General features: G+C 48.6%; 1 protein-coding gene across 2 annotated transcripts in view; it reads right to left on the reverse strand.

The window, feature by feature from the left end:
- Nucleotides 1-18,047, reverse strand: part of ACSBG1 (acyl-CoA synthetase bubblegum family member 1) — a 48,291-nt gene that overhangs the window by 23,100 nt on the left and 7,144 nt on the right. For both annotated transcript variants that reach the window (XM_060005534.1, XM_060005535.1), the window contains exon 2: nucleotides 2,449-2,549. In XM_060005534.1, coding sequence (XP_059861517.1) covers nucleotides 2,449-2,549 — 101 coding nt within the window. The remainder of the gene's footprint in view (nucleotides 1-2,448; nucleotides 2,550-18,047) is intronic.

Here is an 18,047-nt window from a genome sequence, read left to right on the forward strand (position 1 = left end):
GAGGGCAGGGTACTGTCCATCTCAGTATCCCCAGCAGCCTAGCCCTGCGCAGAGGATGGAGAGTCCAGGTTCGCCCCCAGCCTGGCTGTCCCTACCAGGTTCCCGAAGTCCTGATAAACCAGAATGGCTCTGCTGCCTCCCCTACAGTTGACTCCTCCTTCCCCACCCCTCCTTTAAAGTTGGTGGCCCCCTTCCCACCCTCGGCCCTTGCCTGGCCCCTGGCTGCCAGCCCTCTCTGATGGGTCCCTCTCTGGGATTCCCTGCCCGCTTGTTTGAAACCTGTCTGTTCTCTGTGCCCCGCTGCTGCAGTGCTGCCGGATGCTAACTAAGATTAAGCAACTGAGGCCCAAGGGGCTCGGATTACTTGTTCCTCCTTGGAAACACTCCCGACACGGAATGCTCCACGGGACGCTGAACTTGCACCACATTGGCTCCCTTCCTGCCCCTTGAGTTGCAAAACACCAATGCCATCACTCACAGTCAGGACTTCTGAGCTCCAGGGCTTTGCTGTGCACAGTCCCCGGGTGCTGACAGCTGCTCTTTAAGCGCTGCAGAGAAGGAATTATCCAGTCCAAGGAAAGAAAGCCTGAGCAAGCTGATGGGACCTGCCAGAGGTGACGCAGCAAGCTGCCCTGGCTCTCGGGAAGAGAGTGTGCCAGCTGCCTGGGCCCAGCTGGCCCCTCTCCTGGGCTCTCTCGGTGCCTTTCAAACCCTTCCCCTCAGAAATCGGTCAATGCTTTCCTTGGTCCAGGTCCCTCTTCATCTCTAAGGAAGAGCAGAGAGGCAGAGTCCACTCCAGGAAAGTGCACACCTCAGGCCAGATCCCTGCCGAGGCCACCCCAAGACACCCAGCCTGGGAGAGGGGCAGCTTGTCTGATGGCAGCAGCGAGCCCCGCCGCGGTGAGGGGATTGGCGTTTGATCTCCAAGGGACCAGGCAGCCTGGGGAGCAGGGTATCTGAAGGCCTGGTCTGGTGTCTCCCCTTGTTACACCTTTTACGTCTCAGCTTCCTCACAGACCATGGGCATGGTGACCTTGGCCCAGCTGTCTGCCCTCCAGCCCACGACAGTGCTAGTGACAGAGCAGAGAGGTCCCAACTCTGTTCCTGCCCTCTGACAGGGAAAGCCAAGTCAGAAGAAACTCTGAGGGAAGTCTTCAGAACAAAGGCTCCAGTCCTCTCCGCCTTCACTGGCCTCTTTATTGCCCCATTTGGGGACCCTTGGAACTGGCCTCCCCAGCTAGTCCCACTTTGAATGCTACCACCCACTCCCCTAAACCCACAATCCCTGTCTAGCCATGAGGAAGACCCTGGATGTACCCACATTGAAGAACATTCTATGAAATACACAACCAGGGCTTCCCTGGTGGCGCAGTGGTTGAGAGTCCGCCTGCCGATGCAGGGGACACGGGTTCGTGACCCGGTCCGGGAAGATCCCACATGCCGCAGAGCGGCTGGGCCCGTGAGCCATGGCCGCTGAGCCTGCGCATCCGGAGCCTGTGCTCCGCAACGGGAGAGGCCACAACAGTGAGAGGCCCGCGTACCGCAAAAGAAAAAAAAAAATACACAAGCAGTTCAACAGTCAGCTTGTCATCTCCCCCGACCAGCTCCCACCCAAACGAACGCCCAAGGGAGCTGGAGTGGCCTCGGGATCACCACCTGCCTTCTCTGAGGAGCCTGAAGCTGGGCAAATCACAACTGAACTAACCAGCACCTCAGAGGAAGCTCTTCACCCCTGAGACGTGACACAGACCAGCGACAAGACAGCAACAATGTACCATCCCAAGGACAGCACTGAACCCGGGAGGCAGTGACCCTCTGTGCCACGCACCGATTCCTTGCATTTTTTTTTAAAACGTCTGTTGTTGCTACAATATTGTTGTACAGCCAATAAAAATGAACAAAAGCTGTGTTATTATCATTTTGATGACTCGTCAGGGTAAATGATAACTCTGTTTCTCACAAGGTGCAATTATCTGGCAGTGAACGTCCTTGAAAGAGCATGTGGCCTCCCAAGCTTCCAGAAACATCTCTGCCAGCTCGGGCCGGCCAGCCTGCCCCTGGGCCCAGTCAACCCGCTTGGACTCTCCAAGGCCTTGCTTATCTGGGCCTCCTCCCATCCTTCAGCAACGGCTTGCCCCGGATGAGGCCCCAGCTGTCTTTCTACCTCTGACCTCTCTCCTTCCCAAGCTTCTTGAAGAAAAAAACTTCCTCCCTCTTCCTTCCATCAAGTTTGGCCCTGATGGCGGCAAAGAGGGTAGGGGCGTGGTGGGGTCCCTGTGGGCATGGAGATCAGGATTTCCGCCTTCCCAGTCCCCCAAAGTTCTGTCCTGCGTGGGTCCCCTGGCTTGCTTCGTTAGTGTCCCGTCAACCCCCTCCAGCACACCCAGTACAGCTCCATCCCTGCCCTGGACCACCCGGCTCTGCCCAGCAGCCTCCCACCTGGCTCACCTGGAGAATTCATCTGGGCATCTTTCACCTTCACTGGGGACGAGAGCTTGAGAGCATGGCTTAGGGGCTCTTTGGAGAGTGTGTGCCCGTCAGTCAGGGAGCTGGCAGGGGAGAGGGAAAACAATTGTTAGAAGATGGCAGACTGGCCTGGGCTCCCGATGCTGGCCCAGAACACGTCTCAGCAGCCCCGGGGGTGATGATGGCATCTCTGCCTCCCGGCTGAGTCAGGGGACAAGACCTTAGTAGTTGCAGGAGTTAACCTCACCCCCATGCCACCCTCCCCCTTCAGGTTCTAAGGACTCAGTAGAAAGAAAAATCAAGTCCTGCTCTGCTTTAATTTGCTGTGAGACTCTGGGCAAATGCATGCCTCTCTCTGGGCTCAAGTGTCCCCGTCTGGACAAAGAAAGGCTTGGGGTCTGGCACTGGAGGAAAACTTTGAGGGTTGGGAGGTGCCCCCACCCTCTTTCTCTCCACACCCACCAGCCCTCAGGCTTTGGGAATAGCCATGCTTAGGAACTCAGAGTGGAGCTGAGGACACTCCTACAGCTCTCACGAGTCCTAAGCAGGCCCCCAAGTGAGGCCCTCTCCCCTGCAACGGTGTCTGTGAGTGTGCCCTATGTCCATGACCTGATGGACAGAACAGGCATAGGACCAGGGAAATCTGGGGCTCTTGCCATCTGTCTTCACTCCTGGCCCAGATCCCCCTTGCCTCCCAGGCTTGGCGGCTCTGGACAATGAATCTCCTCTTCTGGTCAACACAGCCCACGGGGTTACTGGGCCTCCATTATCAACTCAGCCTCACTGCTCCTTGACATGATTGCTCCTCAGGGTTCAACTGGCCAGACCTCAATCTCCTGGGTGGATGAGCAGATGGGGTTCAGTATACACCTCAGGGTCAAGCAGGATTACTCAACTCCGGGGACACCTTTCACAGTCATCGGGTATGTAAACAGAGCCTACTGGAGTTGTGCAGTGTGCAACCTGTGCAGCTGGTCTTGGCAGCCCTGAGGGCAGGACCCTGGCTTCAGGGAATCCCACCTGTCTGTCAGGGTGGGGCTGGTCCCATCCCTACCTAGTCCCCAGGCAGCTTGCTCAGTTACCTGCTTCTCACATTCGTTCTTACTCCTTGCTGGTACCGCAGGTTCAAATTAAGTTTGCAAACCCATGCAGGCCCACCTGGTGCCAGTCTGTTTAAGAACCTGAGATAGGTTTTAAAGCAAAAGACATCATGAGGTTATGAAGGGAGGGCAGTGAGGAGGAGGGGGATGAGTGGGGTGCCAAGCTGGTCCCCTTCTTGGGAACTTTGTGAACAAGGCTGGGCCACGGGGCTGAAGCAGCTCTTCTGTTGCTATGGTGACCTGCTCCAGGGAGGCTGCCGGAAGGACTGAAAAGATGACAAAGCATGCTTCTGGGGTGAGGCCTGCTGTGCCAGGCAGAGGGAAACAGAGGGTTCTGAACACCGTGGGACTTGTCCTGCTGACTTTGGATCATCGGTTACTGCCATTACTCTCTTGGGTTGTTGAGTAAAAGCTGCCTCCACCTTGGGACAAAAAAGACTATAATGTTATCAAATGACTCCTGCACTCTGGGCTCAGACAATTACAGGGCAAATGGGGGGACACGCACATAACTAGGCAGAGGGTCCCACACTGAGAGTCCGGGGGAGGACTGTGAACTTGGTGTAACATCCATGCTCTATCTCGGCCCCTGTCCTCCAAAGATAGGGCTGCCCACAGGGTAAACCAAGTGCTTAAAGCCAATCAGCTTTTGAAATCACCAGCTGTGGGCAGCCACCCCCAAATTAGCCAAGGCATCACTGGCTGTAATCTCCCACCATCTTAACTGCTTCCTCACAAACAAGCCTGTTTTTAAATCCTCACCATCAAAAGATACAGGCAGCATTTCTGCCACCTAATAAAATTTGCATAAACTGGTTCTGGTTTTAAAATAGCTAAATGGGTTTCCCGGGTGGCGCAGTGGTTAAGAATCTGCCTGCCAATGCAGGGGACACGGGTTCGAGCCCTGATCCGGGAAGATCCCACATGCTGCGGAGCAACTAAGCCCATGCACCACAACTACTGAGCCTGCGCTCTAGAGCCCACGAGCCACAACTACTGTGCCCACGTGCCACAACTACTGAAGCCCACATGCCTAGAGCCCGTGCTCCGCAGCAAGAGAAGCCACCGCAATGAGAAGCCCGCGCACCGCAAGAAAGAGTAGCCCCTGATCGCCGCAACTAGAGAAAGCCCGCACAGCAACGAAGACCCAACGCAGCCAAAACTAAAATAAATTAATTTAAAAAAAAAACACCTAATTATCCAAATGAGTAAAGTATGCTCTTCCGCTTGGTTTGAACCTTCAAGGTTTAGTCCCCTTAGGGGGAGGGTATCCTTGTCCATCATCTGAAACAGAATTTGCTGGACCCCCCTATAACTTTTTCCTGCTCACTTCACTCAAGGTCATACTAGTAACAAACTCTACAGGTCTGGCTTGTAACACAAAAATGAGCGAAACTGCATCGCGTCGAGGGCCATCTGCCCCTTCCCAAGGTGGCTGCTGCCTCACACGTCTTTGTTGGCCATGGTCGTCTTTACTTTTTAATTCTCATCTGCATTACTAGTGGTCACTTCTTGCCACTGTCACTGTGCCGGCCTGTAGCAACTCACCTCCCTCCTACTTTACAGGGTTTTTTTGGTAGCAGACTAGGAAATAAAATATCCAAGCTTGTTAGAATTGTCAGTTAACTCAGAGGAGATGGCTTCCAAAGTGAAATTTATAATGTTTTCCTCAAAGAAAAGAGATTTGGGGAGCAATCCCTTCAGTTTTGACTCCTTAAAAGTATTTTGGGCCCCTTCTAATTCTTGCTGCCATGCCAGAAGGAACAAGTGGCTGGTAAATGACCCCAGCAAGTGAGGTACGACTATTATAGTCAACACGATGAGCCGGGCAAAGGTGATTGACACGGTATCCCCGTCATTCTGGAATCTTAGACTCCTCCTGGAATACAGCGCTCCAGAACTTGGCTCAGTCCCAGAGGCGGAAGTTCCTAAGCAGCAGAATGACAGTTATGGTGGGAGAATGGCCCAAGGAGGCTGACTTGCCCTGCTTTACTCATTCCTAGGAGGAAGAAGATCCAAAAAGTATCCCTGGTGAGGACGGGAATTGCTCTCAACCCCAGCTCACACTACACACACACACACACACACACACACACACACACACTATGAGCATCTTGCCTTTACTCACTTTCACAGAAGCAAAAACTTCTTCAGCACCTGCCCAGTAGCACAGGGAGCAAGAAAACACTTGAAGGGCATGTATGAGCAGACATATTGTGAAGTGTGTGGGGCAGGCAGAGGAGTCTGGGAGAGCCCGCACTCTCCTCTCTCTGAACTGACTCTCCTTTCTCCTCCAATCTTGGCAGAAGAGCTGATGGGAACCATTTAAAGACACAGCCTGCCAAAAGCTTCCTTCAGCTCCTCCAGGAAGTCCTCCCGGATTATCCCCAACACCTCTCATCCTTGTAGCCCTCAAACACTCAGGTTTGGGCTTTGAAGGCCACACGTGGCTTGGGAAGCTCCTTGAGAGTACGGGTCATGTCTGATTCAACCCTGACCTCTGTCCCTAAGTACTCTCTGGCATGCAGTTGGAGCTCAGCAAATGTTCGTTGGATCTAATTGTTCCCAAGTTGTCACTATGCATGTGACACGTAAGTCGAGGGGAGCCTTCGTTCTCCATGTGAACCCCTCATGGATGGGGATCCATCTCCTCTTTATTTCTGTGGCTCTTTCTTCCCAATCAACCCTCTGCTCTGTGTGCAGTAGGTGTTCAATAAATGCTTTCTTGAAATAATAGAGCGTTGAGATTTACCAGAGTCGGCCTGTTCAAGTCACTTTACTTGCCGTACAACCTTGGGCAAGTCACTGTACCTCTCTGAGCCTAGGTTTTCTGCCTAAATCCTATGGCTGTTGTGAGGATAAGAGGATACATGTAAAGTGCTTAGTAGATCAACAGCTCTCATCCTTACTGGTGAACTCTCATGGATCTTTTGGGGAATAAGTAGGAAGAAATTCTTTGGTGAGATTAGGATGGTGACTAAGAAGGGTGAAAAGACCCAATCCAAGTCTGGGGGTCCAGACACCCTTCCAAGCCTGGGTACTCTCGCTGTGAGACAGCGTGGGGGCCGGGAGGTGGGAAGAGGGTGGGATCCTTGTTCCTTACATGGTCCTCAGGGTGGAGCTGGCAGACCTGAGCAGGAGTGCCTCTGGCATGGTCCCTGAGGGGTGGCCACACCCTGCGAGCTCACCGGGGAGAGAGTGAGAACCTCAGAGAGCTTGTCCCAGCATTCCCCGGGAGAGCCGCATCAGCCCCAGAGAGGTCCAGCACCACAAAACCATCCTGCAATAGAGACACAGCGTGAGTCACCTCGTGGCCTGGCTGGGCTAAGGGGGCACCTGCCCTCCTTCCTGGACACGACTCACTGGCTCCCAGCCTCGGTACCGGACTGCAATTTACCGCCTCCTAAGCCCACATGCTCTATTCGCATCAGGAACAACGCAGCATTGCAGGAGGTGGCTGCCTTCGGCCTCCGGGCTCTCTAGTCCCCAGGATCAATCGGTCACCAGGATGAGCAAATACATCAAATTCTTGGGCCTCCTGCTTTGCAAAGACTCCTGCCCACTATTGGCAACCGTCCGGCCCCACACCGCCGTTTCTTGTTCTGGTTCTCACCTCTCTCTGCTCTGGGGGCAAAGGGAGAACCCTACTCCTATACGCCACAGGATGTTTTCAGTGGAGGGCGTTGCCCAAATATTTTCCCAAATCCTAAAAACCCCAAGTAGGGAGAGGAGCAGTGCCTCCTCCAAATCCCACGGTCCTGGCCACACAGGCTGGTCCCTCTGCACAGGCTGGAGTTCTCAACAGTGACCTAGTCTGCAGCGCTGCTTCCCACGGGTTTCCCCATTCCCCTGCACGGTGGACCCCACGCCCCCCACTGCTCTTTAGTCTGCATGACCTGCCTGTCTCACCTCAAAGATCAGTGCCCCTGAAATCTCTCTTGTGATTCCTGACTCCCAACTGGAAGGCCCCCACCGAGGACTTAGAGAGGACTGCATGCCGCGAGGGTCTGGCTGCCGCAGGCACTCACCTTCCTCCTCGGGGCTGGCAGGCACAGAGCTCAGCATCCCCTGTGCTCCTTCAGCTAAAGCATCATGGGTGTCGGAGCCAGTGCTGCCGGGTCCCCTGGTTCCAGGTGATGATGCAGTGGGGCTGGGCATCAGTGGGGACCCGCCCCATCCTGCCTTGGGCCTGCGGGTGAGGTGTGGCCCCAGATACCTTTGACCCATCTGGCTCAGGTCCTAGCTGCTCCCCTGTGAGGCTTACATAAAGAGGGCAGGAGGCAGGGCAGGGGTCTAGATGCCAGTGCAGGTGGGTGTGTTGGCTGTCATCCTGGGTAGAGCCACACAAGGACACTGTTCCTGCCACAGGGCCCTCCACCTGGAGCCAGCCCTGGGCCCCAGGGGCTGGGCAGGAGGTTTGACATTTTTTTTTTTTTAACTTTTCTTTACTAAATGCACGCATTGTGCCAAGTGCTTTATGTGCGTTAGCTCTCTGCATTCTCCCAACAACCTAATATGGAACGTAGTAATAGTCTCATTTTGCAGGTGAGGTGAGAGGCCCAGAGAGTTTTAGACTTGTTCAGTGTCACACACCCAGCAAGAGGCAGAGATGGCATTTGAAATCCAGGTCTCCATAACTGGCCCTGAAACCAGGACACCACATAAGCTAGATCTAACCATTATTTGCATCATAAAATTCAGCCAGGGCTTCCCTGGTGGCGCAGTGGTTGGGAGTCCGCCTGCCGATGCAGGGGACACGGGTTCGTGCCCCGGTCCGGGAAGATCCCACATGCTGCAGAGCGGCTGGGCCCGTGAGCCATGGCCACTGAGCCTGCGCGTCCGGAGCCTGTGCTCCACAGCGGGAGAGGCCACAATAGTGAGAGGCCTGCGTACCGGAAAAAAAAAAAAAAAAAAAAATTCAGCCAACAGCTCCATCTCACATTGCCTCTGGCAAGCCCCTCTTCCACGGTAACAATATCTCTGCACGTTGCCCTCTTGTCCTCAAACGCCCCCTCCACTTGCACCTCATTCCAGAGACTCTCAGGTTTGTGGCAGTAAACCTGCATCTTCTAAAACTTGGGCCATGCTCTCTAGAAACCCCCCTCCCAACCACTGTGCTGTTTCGCCTCCCACTCCCATCACCCCAGAGCTACCTCCCCACCTTAGTTTTCACCTGCCAACTGCCTTGGGGTGAGTGGGGATTGGATGAAGTGAAAAAATGGAGGCAGTCCCACTGGGTGTTAGGGGGAACTTAAGTCCTAATTCGAAGGCTAAGAGTCAGGGCATAGCAGCAGGATGGGGCAGGAGTTGTTCCAAGGCCCTCCACCCAGTCAGACGGCAGATGACTTCCAGATTGCTACACTAAGCTGGCCTGTCACTACCAGCACACCAACTTCAAGAGAATTCTGCCCTTTCAAATTCCAGTTTGTTTTTTGGCTGCACTGCATGGCACGTGAGGTCTTAGTTCCGCAACCAGGGATTGAACCTGTGACCCCTGCATTGGAAACGCAGAGTCTTAACCACTGGACCACCAGGGAAGTCCCAAATTCCAGTTTCTTAATGGCCTTTTCCCCCAGTGATCCTTGCCCACTGCCACCTCAGGGCACCCTGACAATTTGGGTTCGGGGTGTTGGTCCTGAGCCTCCCATGAGTTATGAGCCCTTTGAGAAACTGCTGGAAGCCCTCCCCTGGCCCCACCATCAATGTTTGCAGATGGTCTCTTGCAGTTTCAGGGCACCCAGGGGGCTTGGGAAGCCCATGCTATATTAACAACCAACCCAGTGAACCCCAGAAGGGAATGCGGACTCTTCCTCTGTCCTGAAGAGAATACGGGCTGCCCCTCTTCTCCTCCTCCCGCTTTCCTAGTGAGGACAGAGCATTGTTGTTGATGATAGGAGTTGGCACTGGGGGTCGACGTGGGTGGGCATGGCGGGAGAAGTGTCCTCACTTCGGGGTTCTAGCAGGAACACGTGCCCAGATCCCTCAGCCCCTCCCGGGCAGCTCGACAGCCACTCTGGATGTAGAGTTCCCAAACTGACGAGGAGGCTGGGCAAATGGGCTTATTCTAGGCAGGAGGGCTTGGGAAATGTGTCATCTTCCCTTTCTATCCCCTAGCGCAGGGAGATCAGCTTGGTGCTTTGTGACCACCTAGAGGGGTGGGATATGGAGGGTGGGAGGGAGGGAGATGCAAGAGGGAAGAGATGTGGGGACATATGTATATGTATAACTGATTCACTTTGTTATAAAGCAGAAACTACATGTAAAGCATTTTACACCATTGTAAAGCAATTACACTCCAATAAAGATGTTAAAAAAAACAAAACAAAACAGAAAAGCCACAAGGTTGCCTCCCCCTGGCAGAAGCTTCCAACTGTTCTTCAGACCCTTCCTCCTCCCGGAAGCCCTCTGGGAGGGACCCCCAGCTCTCATGTTTCTTCCTGGAGCTGTCCTGGCTGAGCCCATCCCAGAGCACTTAACATTGAGAGTCTGGGTGTTACTTTTTAAAACATAATTGTCTACCCTGAGATAAAAACCTTAAGCCCATATTCTCAGAGCTGGAAATGATCTCTCCCCGCCCCATGACGGACGTCTCCGCGACTCTCCTTCTTCCTACTATGATTATTGACTGAGTGCCTCCTCTGCAGACATTGCAGGGGGCCTGGGGGCAGAGGTGAGCCCAGTGAGCCTGGTCCCTGCCTGGAAGGCTTGGAGATGATGGGACTGACAGTCAAAAAACAAAGATGCATTCAAGGTCACTGTGGGGTCACCAGACCCAGGTTGGGGTAGGGGGTACAGCAAAATTAAAGGGAGAAAGTTGGATAGGGGTGAAGTTTTATTTTATGAGAAGCAGAGGGTAAGCGTCCCAGGCAATGGTGCCACAGGGGATGCTGGTGCAGACAGAAGAGGATACAGGGCCCTGGTCATAGACTCAGGCTGAGGACCGTCCCCGGCCTTGGTCCCCCAGCTCACAGGGGGACCTTGCCAATGCAGAGATCTTTTGGGGATCCATGGTCTCTTGGAAAGGGTGAGGACGGGGCAAGGGTGGTCTAAGACATATCCCCCCAGATCCACCAGAAGGAACATATTTGGGGCAGGCACTCAGGGGCCCTTGACTGTGACTGAGCCCCCAGTCTAAGGGCCCAACAGCAGAGTGTTTGCTGAGAGGCCAAAGGCTAGTCCCAGCTTCACCTTGGCTCCCACCATCCATGGTGGTGGGGCCGTCCCGCCAGCCAGCTGACTTCTAACCCAGTTGGCAGTGGCTCAGTGTTTAACCCTGTCTAGCTAATCACACAGTCTGCACGGTCACACTGAACTCCCCTGCAAAGCCTGGAAGGAGTCTGGTCATGCCCAAGACAGGTCCCTGGGCACTGGGACATCTGGATTCTAGCCCAGGTTCTGCCTTAGTTGGGTAAACTTGGGCAAGTTCCTGGTCCTCTCTGGGACTCAGTTTCCTCAGGTAAGTCACAGACAGAGGGCCTTCCAGTTTTCTGTCTATGGCTGGTGATTTGGGGGCCTGAGCTGGAATTCTGCTGCACCAGGCAGAGACAAGGCTACGAGGTTGGGTGTTACTAGGCTCCCAGGCCTGAGGAGCCGGGGGAAAACAAGGCAAGAATAACGATAGTAATGGCTAATAGCTAACAGGTATGCAGCACTAACTGTGTGCCAGGCAATGTTCTGTGCACCTTACACATATATTAACTCATTTAATCCTCACAACAGCCCCGTAAGGTAATTCCTATCACTATCCCCACTTTACAGATGAGGAAACTGAAGTACAAGGAGATTATGTAACTTGCTCAAGGTCTTTCAGTTAGCAGAGTAGGATGCAAATTTGCGCAAGTGGGCTTCAGTGTTTATGTTCTTAACCAACAGGCTATACCTCAATAGTCTCAGGTCTGCTGGGTGATTCGAGTGGGTGGGGCAGGGGCAAAAGGGCGGGAAGTGTAGAAAGGTGGGCACCCCATGGTCCTCTAAACTCCTGCTTCCAATCATTCATCATTAGACCCTTCTTTACACCCTTCCTCCAAAATTTTGAAAAATTTTGTATATAGCCAAGGTTTAAACCGTGAAACCATTTTCTTGTGTTGCATTGATGACAGACACAGATAACTGTCAACTGGTGTCTTGAATCATCGTTGGGAGAGCAGTATGAAGCTTGGAGTTGACATAATTCCAACACAAAGCAAAGACTCCTAGAAAATTGCCATTTGTACGTGAAGTACCACGAGTTTGACTTTGGGCACATTTTTCCTGTTAGGACTTCAGTGACTCCATCTATAAAATGAAGGGGTGGAAGGGATAGTCTCTAAGTCCCAGCTCTGATGATAGGTGGTTTTCCATGTTTCTACTAAGGAGATGAGAGGAAGGAAGAATACTGCCCACTCCTCGGCCAGAGGAACTTCATGGTGTCAGGTTGGGGGCAGAGCTGGGAGTTAGACTTCTACCAACAGGGGTGTCGTGTCCCTGCAGCACATGAATGTTGGCTCCCAGACTTGGTCCCTGCCCTAGAGGAGCCCACAGTCTAAAGAGGAGGGTGAAGGAGAGAGGCACGTACATGGCCTGTATACAGGAGAGGTATCTGTGAGCATGGCAGGCAAGGGGGTTGCGAGGTGGAGGCACAGCGCTGTGGGAGCCTGGTCTTTTAAGGGAACATGGTTTCACTTTTTTAAAAGCGAGAACTAACATTTACTGAGCAATTAGTATGTGCCAGGTGCTGTTCCAATTGCGTTACATGTGTTATTTACTTATCTCAACGATCTTATAAAGTAGGTACTAAATTAGAATCCCCCATCTAATTGGAAATGGAAGGACAAAGAGATGAAGTAACTTGCTGGAGGTTATACAGCTTGTAATTGGAATAGTTGGGATTCAAATCCAGGCAATCTGATTCCAGATTTTATGTTCTGAACCACCATATGCTCTGCCTAAATTGGGTGAGGCTCTCTGAAGCTCCTTATGCCTCTCCACACACTTCAGCAACATGGGTTTTCTTAGGAGCAACTGGCTCAGAAAGGCAGAGCATTGTGGCTGAGACGCTAGTTTAATGCACATGTATTTTTAAATTCTTCAAATCAGCATACTCCTGACGTATCACAGTATCCAACATATAACAAAAAAATGATCAGACATCTGAAAAAGCAGGGAATGTGAGCCAAAATCAAGGGGAAGAAAACAGCCAATAGAAACAACTCAGGTATGACGCAGATGTTAGAATAAATATGCAAAGGCTTTAAAACAGCTGCTAACACATGTTTGATAATTTAAAGAAAAAATGATAACTGATGAACAGATGGAGAATTGCAACATAAAAATAGAAAGTATAAGAAAAGTACAATCTCTGAAATGAAAAATTCACCAGATGAGCTTAACAGCTGATTGGAAACTACCCCCCCCCAAAAAAGTTCATACACATGAAGACAGAATAGTAGAAATTATTTAATCCAAATACTGGAGAGAAAAAAGATTTTTTAATTGAACAGAATGAAACATTGTTGAAAGAAATTAACAAAGAGCTAAGCAAATGCTAAGCTAAGCAAAGAGACTTAATATTGTTAAAATGGCAATAATAATATTGTTAAGATAGCCAAACTGGGTATTCCCTGATGGTACAGTCATTGGGAATCTGCCTGCCAATGCAGGGGACGCGAGTTTGAGCTCTGGTCTGGGAGGATCCCACATGCCGCAAAGCAGCTAAGCCCATGCACCACAACTACTAAGCCTGTGCTCTAGAGCCCGCAAACCACAACTACTGAGCCCACGCGCCACAACTACTGAAGCCCACGCACCTAGAGACAGTGCTCTGCAACAAGAGCAGACACCGCAATGAGAGGCTCACCCACTGCAATGAAGAGTAGCCCCCGCTCACCGCAACTGGAGAAGGCCCACGTGCAGCAACGAAGATCCAGTGCAGCCAGGGATAAATAAATAAAATTAATTAATTAAAAAAAACTTTTTTAAAAAAAGATAGCCAAATTGATCTATCGGTCAACATAAGCTCTATCAAAATCCTAGCTGGCATTTTGGCAGAAATTAACAAACTGGTCTAAAATTACTATGACACTTCCAAAGACCCAGGATAGATGAAACAATCTTGAAAAAGACCGAAGTTGGAGGACCACACTTCTTGATTTCAAAACATACTATAAACCTACACTACAGTAATCAGGACAAAGTGATACTGGCATAGGATAGACATATAGATGAATGGAATAGAATATAGGATTCAGAAATCCACCTTCACATTTATAGTCAACTGATTTTCAACAAGGGTGCCATGCCAATTCAATGCGGAAAGTATTCTTTTCAACAAATGGTACAAATCAACAAATGGTGCTGGGACAACTCAATATCCACATGCAGAAGAATAAAGTTGGACCCTTTCCTCATACCATACACAAAAAATTAACTCAAAATGTATCAAAGGCCAAAATGTAAGAGCTTAAACTGTAAAAATATTAGAAGAAAATCTATGTGGACTTAAGTTGTTATTTTTTTGTTTTTTGGGGGGCTTTTTGGCCACACCACATGGCTTGTGGGATCTTAGTTGCCTGACCAGGGGTGGAACCCACACCCTAGGCAGTGAAAGCACGGAGGTGGACTTCAGTTAGGTAAAGCCTTCTTAGCTATGACACCAAAAGTACAAGCAACAAAACAAAAACAGGTAAATTGGACTACATCAAGATTAAACCTCTTTGTGCTTCAAAGGACACCATCAAGAAGGTGAAAAGATAACCCACAGAATGGAAGGAAATATCTGCAAATCATTTATCTGATAAGAGAATTGTATAGAATATATAAAGAACTCTAACAATTCAACAACAACAAGAAAGGAAAGAAAAAAAAACCCAATTAAAACGGGGCAAGGATTTGAATAGACATTTCCCCAAAGAAGACATACAAATGGACAACAAGCACATTAAAGGATGTTCAACACCATCAGTTATCAGGAAATGCAAATCAAAACCAGAATGAGATAACATTTCATACCCACTGGAATGGCTGTTTATAAAATACAGATACTAACAGTGTTGGTGAGGATGTGGAGAAATGGGAGCTCTTGTACACTGCTGGTGGGAATGCAGCTGCTTTGGAAAACAGTGTGCTAGTTCCTCAAAAGGTTATACATAGAGTTATTATATGACCAAACAATTCCACTTCTAGCTTTATACCCAAAAGAAATTAAAACGTATGTCCATACAAAAACTTGTACATAAATATTCATTGGAGCATTATTCATAATAGCCAGAAAATGAAAACTCAAATGTCCATCAACTGATGACTGGGTAAACAAAATGTGGCATGTCCATACACTGGAACATTATTTGGCCATAAAAGGAATGAAGTACTGATACATGATATGGCACGGATGAATCATGAAAATATCATTCTAAGTGAAAGAAGCCATTCACAATAGATGATATATTATATCAGTTCCTTTAAGTGAGAGGTCTAGAATAAGCAGATCTACAGAGACAAAAAGCAGATTTGTGGTTGCATAGGGCTGGAGGCTTGAGGGGAAATGGAGAGTGACTGCTAATGGGTCTAGGGTTTCTTCTGGGGTAATGAAAATATTTTTAAATGGACTGTGGGGAATTCCCTGGATGTCCAGTGATTAAGACTCCGTGCTTCCACTGCAAGGGACAAGGGTTCATTCCTGGTCAGGGAACTAAGATCCCACATGCCTCACAGCACAGCCACACAAAAAAAAATAATAAAATAAAATGGACTGTGGTAATGTTTGCACAACTCTGAGAATATACTAAAACCCACTGGATTTTATACTTTAAATGGGTAAATTTTATGGCATGTAGTTTATATCTCAATAAAGCTGTTATATTAAAAAAAATGAACAGAGCCTCAGTTACCTGTGAGATAACATCAAATATTTTTCAAAAAACATCTTTCAAAATGAAAGCAAATATAAAATGGATGACCAACAAGGACCTACTGTATAGCACAGGGAACTATACTCAATATCTTACAATAACCTCTAATGGAAAAGAATCTAAAACTATATATATATATATATATATATATATATATATATATATACATATATACATATATATATATATATATATGACTGAATCATTTTGCTGGACACCTGAAACTAACACAACATTGTAAATCAACTATATTTCAATTAAAAACAAAGTGAAATAATGACATTTCATTTAAATGCAGGATGGGAGGATTTTTCACCAGCGCACTTCTGTGATGGTTTGAAATCATGTCTGCAAATTCTTTACACTATTCCCATCAATAGGCTGAGTTTTATTCTCTTCTCCTTCAATATGGGATGGCCTTAATGACCAGCTTCTAACAAATACAATGTAGTAGAAGTGACACTATGTAATTTCCAAGGCTAGATCACAAAAGGTGATACGGTTTTCACCTGACTCTCTCAGGATACACGCTTTTTGGATCCCTGACCCACCATGTCAGAAACCTGGCTACCTTGAAGCCACCATGAAGGAGACCATGTGAAGAAGCTACATAGAAATAGAGATACTGAGGCTCCCCAGCTGTTCCCAATCCCAGCTTATTGAGTCTTACCACCTCAGGCATCAGACAGATGAGTAAAGAAAACTTTGAGATGGCCCTGGGCCCAGCCACCAGCTGTCATGTCAAGAAGACACTTAAGCAGCCTATAGAGAGGTCCACTGGCAAAACTAAAGTCTCTGGACAACACCAATGTAGTAAGTTGAAAAATGCCCCACCCCCCTGCAAATATTCATCTCCTAATCTCTGGAAACTGAATATTATCTTACATGCCTTTACACGCCTCCCCTCCCCACCCCCTAAAAAAGGATTTTGCAGATGTGATTAAATTAAGGATCTTGAGACAGGGACATTATCCTGGATTATCCAGGTGGGCATTAAATGCACTCACTTGAATCCTTACATGAGGGAGGCAGAAGGAGATTTGACACACACACAGAAGAGAAGGCAATGTGACCACAGAGGCAGAGACTGGAGTGGTGCGACCACAAGCCAAGGGTGGATGCGGGTAGCCTCCAGGAGATGGAAGAGGCCAAGAACGGATTCTCTCCTAGAGCCTCTGGAGGGAGCACAGCCCTGCTGACCCTTGATTTAAGCCCTGTGAAACTGATTTCAGAATTCTGGCTTCCAGAACTATGAAAGAATAAAGTTCTGTCTTAAACCACCAAGCTTGTGGTAATTTGTTAAAGTGGCAATAGGAAACTAACACAGCCAGTGAGGAACAGAGGTCTACCAACGACCTTATAAGTGAGCTTGAAAGAGGGTCTTCCAATTCCAGATGAGTATTACCCTGGCTGACATCTTGGCTGTAACCTCATGAGAGACCCTGAGCCAGAACCACTTAACTAAGTTGCTCCTGAATTACTGACCCATATAAACCATGAGAGATAAATGATTGTTGTTGGTTTGAGGCACCACAGTTTTGAGTGATTTGTTAAGCAGCAAGAGATTAACTAGGACACCTTCACTACAAGAAATGCTATAGGGATTTATTCGGGCTGATAGGAATTACACCAGATGAAAACATGGATTTACAAGAAGGAATGAAGATCAGTGGAAATGCTAAATATATTAGAAACAAGACAAGGATGCCCACTCTTACTACCTCTCTTCAGCATCATATTGGAGGTCCTAGCCTGTGCCGTAGGGCAAAAAAAAAAAAAATTAAAAGGCAAAATGATTGGAAGTAAAAGAAGTAAAACTATCTTTTAAAATAGATAACAAAATTGTATATATAAAAAAATCCTAGGGGATCTATGAAAAGAAACACTAGGGCTTCCCTGGTGGCGCAGTTGTTGAGAGTCTGCCTGCCGATGCAGGGGACAAGGGTTCGTGCCCCAGTTTGGGAAGATCCCACATACCACGGAGCGGCTAGGTCCGTGAGCCATGGCTGCTGAGCCTGCATGTCTGGAGCCTGTGCTCTGCAATGGGAGAGGCCACAACAGTGAGAGGTCTGCGTACCGCAAAAAAAAAAAAAAAAAAAAAAGAAACACTAGAACTAATAAATTAATTTAGTAATATCACAGGATACAAGGTCAATTTTTTTAAATTGATAGTATTTTTATATAAATAACAAATTATTAGAAAATTAACTTTAAAATACAATTTACATAGTATCAAAACCCATACAATTCTTAGGAACAAATATAGGAAAAAAGGTGTAAGACATCTACAACTGAAAACTACAAATCATAGTTGAGAGAAATCAAAGACCTAAGTAAATGGAAATACATACCATGTTCATTGATCAGGATATTCTCCCCAACTTGAAATATAGATTCAGTTCATTCTCAGTCAAAATTCCAGCAGTCTTTTTTGTTGTGACTGACAAGATAATTCTAAATTTTGCATGGAAATACAAAGGAGCTATTGTGTTAGTAACCTATTATTCCATAACAAGTATCCCAAAACGTGGTGACTTAAAATACAAGCATTTATTATCTTACAGTTTCTGTGAGTTAGACATCTAGGTGTGGCTTA

This window comes from Delphinus delphis, chromosome 2, assembly GCF_949987515.2.
Source record: "Delphinus delphis chromosome 2, mDelDel1.2, whole genome shotgun sequence".
NCBI classification, from domain to species: Eukaryota; Metazoa; Chordata; class Mammalia; order Artiodactyla; family Delphinidae; genus Delphinus; species Delphinus delphis.